The 6,000-nt window shown below is 56.3% G+C and overlaps 1 protein-coding gene across 1 annotated transcript in view; it reads right to left on the bottom strand.

The window, feature by feature from the left end:
* Positions 1-4,839, bottom strand: part of PLXDC2 (plexin domain containing 2) — a 279,753-nt gene extending 274,914 nt beyond the window's left edge. Inside the window, exon 1 of the mRNA XM_075047931.1 lies at positions 4,243-4,839. Within this exon, the coding sequence (XP_074904032.1) occupies positions 4,243-4,351 (109 nt within the window). The 5' untranslated portion in view covers positions 4,352-4,839. The remainder of the gene's footprint in view (positions 1-4,242) is intronic.
* Positions 4,840-6,000: the final 1,161 nt, after the last annotated feature.

A 6,000-nucleotide genomic window follows, 5' to 3' on the forward strand; every position in this document is an offset into this window, starting at 1 on the left:
CTCTCTCATCACCTGACGTGATGAAATTCCTCATCTACCTCCTTCACGGTCTCAGGAGTCTCTTCCCCTAGAGGAAACAGCCCTCCTGAACCGCAAATTTTTTTCGAGGAATCTGGTATTCAGCAAGGCAGTAGATGTTGTCCCAGCATTTTGCTCTGAATGGCCAGGGTGTGTTGCTAATAACAGAACAAAGGAATTTTTCAAGCTGTAAAGACCTTTCCTCATTTTCTACATTTGTTTACAGTGTAGAGACCTAGTTTCGCTGTTATTTATCATCAACTCCAAGTTAAGTGTCAGACAAAACCTAGCATCTGAGTCAAGTGTTTGCTGGGTTTTAAGTGCCTGCGTGAGGATATAAACTCTGAAGAGGAATATTTACAGCCAAACAACAACACTGTTTTCGCCAAGGGGATTTTTAAACCTTCAGTGAACTGTGAGCATTGATCTTACTCTAAATTTGTGGAAATGAGTTTCTGTGAAGCTGGATTTAATACCTAAGTCAACCTTATCATAATCTTAATTTACCCCCTATTTACTAGCAATATTTCAAATCACCCTTTCAGAGGAAATTACAATGACAAAAAGCACGAAAAAGAAAAGGAAGAACCAGAATGAAAGTTAAAAAAAAAGATGACTTCTTTAGAGGGAATTCTTAGTAAAATACATCTCATATGTAAATAGGATTTACTCTCAAATGTCACTGGGATACTCTAACCCAATTTTCCCCATTTACATATCACGTACAGAAAAAAAAATGCAACTTTGAATGCAAAGAGAAAAAATACCTGACATGCATGTTGTCTAATGCTGTATTTATTTTGATACTTCTAAGATAAAAGCTGAAGGTCCTAATGTGTACTGAGGAAAGTTTGTGTTTGGTTGTGGTTTTTTGGTTTTGTTTTGTTGTTTTTTTTTTTTTTAAACAGAGTAAAGCTCAGGCAATACAGCAAATGCGACTGTTTCAGCAGTAGATAAATGCTAGATAAACACTCCTAAACAGTAGTTTATCCCATAAAAATAATTCTACCCCTCTCTGAATGCCGATGCCTGCAGACAGCGGCAGTGCATCGAATACAGAGGATACCAGGATTCTGGAATATGCTCTGGCAGAAAAGAAATTACGACAGCAGCCTGCTAATTCTGACTGGTGGTGTTGGCGAAGGAACGTAACATTTTCAAGCCTTCTCGCGGCAACGCTCCAAGGAGCGGCGAGCCCCCACTCAGAACAGCCGGGGGAGCTTTGTTTGTTGCGGGAGCTTCCCGAAGACGGCGTGCTTCGGTGCCCGTGCTCGGTTCGGCCGCCCTGGAGCGCACATGCCCGCAAACCTTCCCCCTGAGGACCTTCCTCCTCGGCTGATGGCGGTTCTGCCGGCGAGGACGAAGGCCCGACCCGGGGCGGAGGAGGAGGAGGAGGAGGAGGAGGAGGAGGAGGAGGAGGAGGAGGAGGAGGAGGAGGAGGAGGAGGAGGAGGAGGAGGGCGGCCGGGGCAGCGCCGCGTGCCGCGCGGCTGCCGCTGCGCCCCCTAGCGGGGAGAGCCCGCTCCGCCCGGCGCGGCCCCGGCTCAGGCGCCCCGCGGGTTGAACAGCCCCCGGGGGCGGGCGGGCAAGTGCCGGCGGGTCTAGGGAACGGCTCGGCTTGGATTGATCCCGCCCGGCTTTACCCGGCAAGGCAGGTCGGAGGGGCTGGGCCAAGAAACCGTGCCCGTGCGGGTTTTTTCCGTCCCTGTTGGAATCACGGCACATCCCTTTGGGAGCGTCCTCGGAAATCCTCTCCTGGCTCCGGCTCTGCCAGGGCATACTAAACGTTTCCATTTCTTGATACTGTTATTTCACTCAGTTTCAATAGGGCGTTTTGCTACCGAGCATTCGAAGAACGTCTCAAAACAGCCTCCCTTTAAGAAGTTGCAGCTACTTCAAAGATTTATTTTTTACTTTAATGCTTTAAAGGTTTTACCTCAGCTGATCTACGGGTATACAGTAGATGCTAAATACAGTAGAACTTTGAAACAGCACTCTTTTTCTTGACTCACAGAACCTGAAGTCCAATTTCCCTGGCTTTACATAATCATCCTCCTCTTACTGATTAGACACGGTCCCCCACTGCATTTTTTTCCCCCCAAAGAGCAGTATTAAAAACAAAGCAAAACCAAACCAGGAATGATGATAAACGCGTTAAATGCTTCTTACATTTACGACTCCGATTATGTTAATGACATTTAATTATTGCTGTCATAATACAGACTTTTTAACCAAGAGGGAAGGAAAAGACACCAAAGTTACAAACATCTAGCTGTCAAAACTGACATCACGTTGTCCATCTTACCAGTTAAGGCAAACAGCCACTTGCTATATTTTCTTCAGAATGTATTAAATATCAAAATAATATTTGCCTGATTACAAACTCCTTGATACCTCTTATCATATTCAGGAAGACACAAGACATTAATAAATGATTTATGGATAAGCAAGCTGTTGGTATATCTTCTATTTAGCACCTCCTGGTGCAGACACTGATGACTACTACAACTTAATAGCCTAAATCAGTGATGTGTGGTGATTATTTGCCCACTGGTGAGTTATATTTCATTTAGTCAGCACTAGCATTTTCTTTTCTGGATACAATGGCTGGAAGATTAATAAACTTCGTGAGCTCGGTCCACTGCCACACAACACAGTACTTTTTCTAATCTCACCACCACACTTTATTTTTCCTTCTAACTAACATTAACAACTACCGACATTTGTTGCCTACAGCGCCGAGAGCAGCAACATGAATTTTGCAGCAGTACGTGAAAAGCCTCCTCCCGGTTCTTCCCTTTGGCCCCAAGTGACATGTGAGCCCCAGCAACCTGCTGAGCTACCTTGTCATTTAGCAGTTCCCAAACTCAGTGGCAGGCCCCTGCCTGGGAAAATCCCCGCTCTGTCTGGCACATGATCTCACCAGACATTTCAAAAAACTCCCCAGCCTCTCTCGTCCGGGTCAGTTATGCTGTGACCGCAAAACTCTTCACATTTGTATCAAACCTTTCAGAAAAGGAAGAAGGGGCAGTTCTGTTGCACCAGGGAAGCCAGTGGACATGTTTCATCTGACAACAGTCTGGCTGGTATTTCGAATACAAAGGCACAGCTTTTGAAAATATCTATAAGCTGGAAGCTGCTGCTGCAGCGAGGTCCCCTGACACACAAAACCCGCACCTTTCCTCTCTTGTGCCTTAAATACCTTACCCGCAAACGCGCCAAGGTTTCCTTTACCAGCTTTCCCCTCCACAGCACAGGAATGCGGGATACAGAAGGCTTTAGTGATCAAAAGGGAACCCCACGCTGTGGGAACCGGTGGCCCACGAGAAAGCACTACAGGTGCTGTGTGTCACGCATTAACAGGTGTCTCCGAGAAGGACGGACAAGAGGGACCCCAACGCTCTCGCAAGCGAACGCAGTCAACCGAGCGAGCCTCTCGCTCCTAACGAACAGGTCCCACCGCCCTGGGGGGCTTCTTCCATTATCTTGCTCCTTCTCTCAGCGCCTGGTTTCCAGGGAAGGCTGCGAGCTACTGACTTCCGCGGGGGAGAAGGCTGCCCGCTCGCTCTCCCAGGCAGGGTCGGCAGGGAAACTTTGCCTCCCCTTCCACGGCTGCCTGCCGGGAGAGCAGCGGGGCCCCGCCGCGGGCGAGCGGGGGGAGGTCCCCGGGGAGAGGGGGGGGCGGCCCGCCGCTGCCCGCCGCCTCGGGCTCCCGGGGGCGCCGGTGTCTCCCTCCCTCCCTCTCTCCCTTCCCGGCGCTGGAGCGGAGCCCTTCGCCTGCAGGAGCGTCTCGTACGTGGCGGGGAAGGGGGCTCCGGGGACCCGGGGAAGGGGCTGGCGAGGAAAACGGCACCGGCTGCCCGTGATCGTGGGGCAGGTTTGTTAAAGAGGAAAGTCCCGAATTCGCATTGAAATAAAAAATGAAGTAATGGAGAGCTCTTCCCGGAGACGCCGGGGGAGCGAAGGGGGAGAAGCCGGCACCGCGGCCACCCCGGGCCTCCCTCGGGAGCGGGGGGACCCAACCCCCAAACGGTGTTTACCCTCCTCCGGGTCCTCGGCCCGCGGAGCAGCCGGCGGAGCCCACGCCGCGCCGGTGCTGCGGGAAGGCGGCCCGGCTCCCCCGACCCCGGCCTTCCCCCGCCCCGGCCCGGCCCGGCCGCCCTGCCCCGGGCTCCGCGGCGCTGCCCCGGGCCGGCCCCGCCCGGCAGGTACCGGCCTCGCTTACCGCGGGTCTGCCTCGGCGTCTCCCCGCCGGCCAGCTGGCAGCGCTCGCTCAGGCACTGGAAAAGTAATAGAAATCCAGCGGCTAGTTTGCTTCTCCGCAGCCTCGCCATAGCACGGAGCCTGCCGAGACAACTCTCCGGGGTGCGGAGTGCGCGCCGCTCCTCGTCGGCGGTGGGAAAGTCCGGGGCGGGCGGCGGAGAGCAGCCCTAGCAGGCGCCGAGTCGCCCTGTCCTCGGACCGGCTCTCATATAGCGGGGCGGCAGGGACGAGCCACCGGGGCTGAAGGCTCTGGACCGGTTCTGGGGGGCGGTGAAGGCGGGAGAGGGGGGAGGCTCCGTCCCCCCAACTTGCACGGCCGCGCCGCTCTCAGTCCAGCGGCATCACCGCTGGGAAAAACGAGCTCAGCCTCGCCTGCGAAGTGCCAAACTCTTCCCTCCTCGCAGCCTGCTGATAGATTTTAGGAGAGCCACTGAGATCCTCCCTTCCTGGCTTGCCCCCACCCAGCTCCCTTCCCCCGCAGGGTGAGGCAGGGTGCCTTGGGGACGGAGCCTCCCCTCGGTACACCGCTACCGACAAAACCCCTCCGAGGGAAACGAGCCGGGAAATCTTCCAGCCGGAGCCGGCGGGCCGGCCCCGAGCCCCGGGGGGAGCGGGACGCGGAGGGCGGGCAGATGCGCCGCGGGGGAGGATGTGCGGGCGGTGGGAAGGCAGGCGGAGACGAACAAGTTCTCCTTCTCTTTCGGGGCGGTTTCCGCGGCCGTTTCCGCGGCCGGCGGGGCTAGCGCGGGGCCGAGGGCGGCCGCGGGAGGCGGGCGCCCCCCCGCCGCCGCCGCCCGCCGCTCAAGGACGGGCGGGGGGCTCGCCCGGGGCCGGGTCCCGGCCGCCCCTCTCGCCTTTCCCCCCCGCCCCCTCCGCAGGAGCGCGGTGGGGCGCAGGCGCCGGGGCTGCACCGTCCCTCCCGCCGCTGACGGCGATGGAGCGCTCCCGCCACCGCGCTGTGCTCCGCGGGCCTCCTCTCGGCCGCGGCGGGGGGGTCCCGGGAGGTGCTGCCTCTCCGGGGCACCCGGCTACAGCGCAGCTCGCTGCCCCGGAGCGCCGGGAACCTACAGTGCGCGGCGGGACGCTGCGGCCGATGCTCGCCCCCCCTGCGCGGCCGCGGAGCGGCACGGTGTGTGCGGGGGGGGGGAGGATGGCGGGCGGCGCGGGGAGCTCCGCGGGACGGCGAGAGCCCAGCCCACCGTCGTCTGGTTATTCGAAAGTTGCTTCGTGAAGATGCGTCCGTTTGGCGGAGTGACAAACTAAAGCAACCCCAAATCCCCCTTCCCTGCCTCCCCCCCCGCAATCTTCCCTGTGCTTCCCAGCCTCCCTTCACCACCACTACCACCACCCCCCCCTTTTATTCCATTTATCTCTTTGCAAATCGAAGAGTTGTTTACGTCCATTCATCACTTCAAAAGTGCGAGGACTGGGGGCTCTCTCCTGCAGAAAATGATCTACGCGCTTAATTAACCGCCCCGTGAATAATCCCGTCCCCTACATTAATCTGCGCAGGGCGGCGCGGAGGCAGGAGCTAGCAGAGGGCACAGCAGTCAAGCCCAGGCAAGAGAAAGGGGCACCGCGGAGCGGGCGGCGGCTTTTTACCAGTTCAGCAAACTGTGGTGCTGGTCATCAGTTGAGCTCCATGTGGAGAACCGTGAATGCACCAGCTTCTCAACCCCTGCTACAAAATAATTAAATTAATTAGGACAACAATTAAATT

This window comes from Buteo buteo, chromosome 2 (genome assembly GCF_964188355.1).
Source record: "Buteo buteo chromosome 2, bButBut1.hap1.1, whole genome shotgun sequence".
Taxonomy (NCBI): Eukaryota; Metazoa; Chordata; class Aves; order Accipitriformes; family Accipitridae; genus Buteo; species Buteo buteo.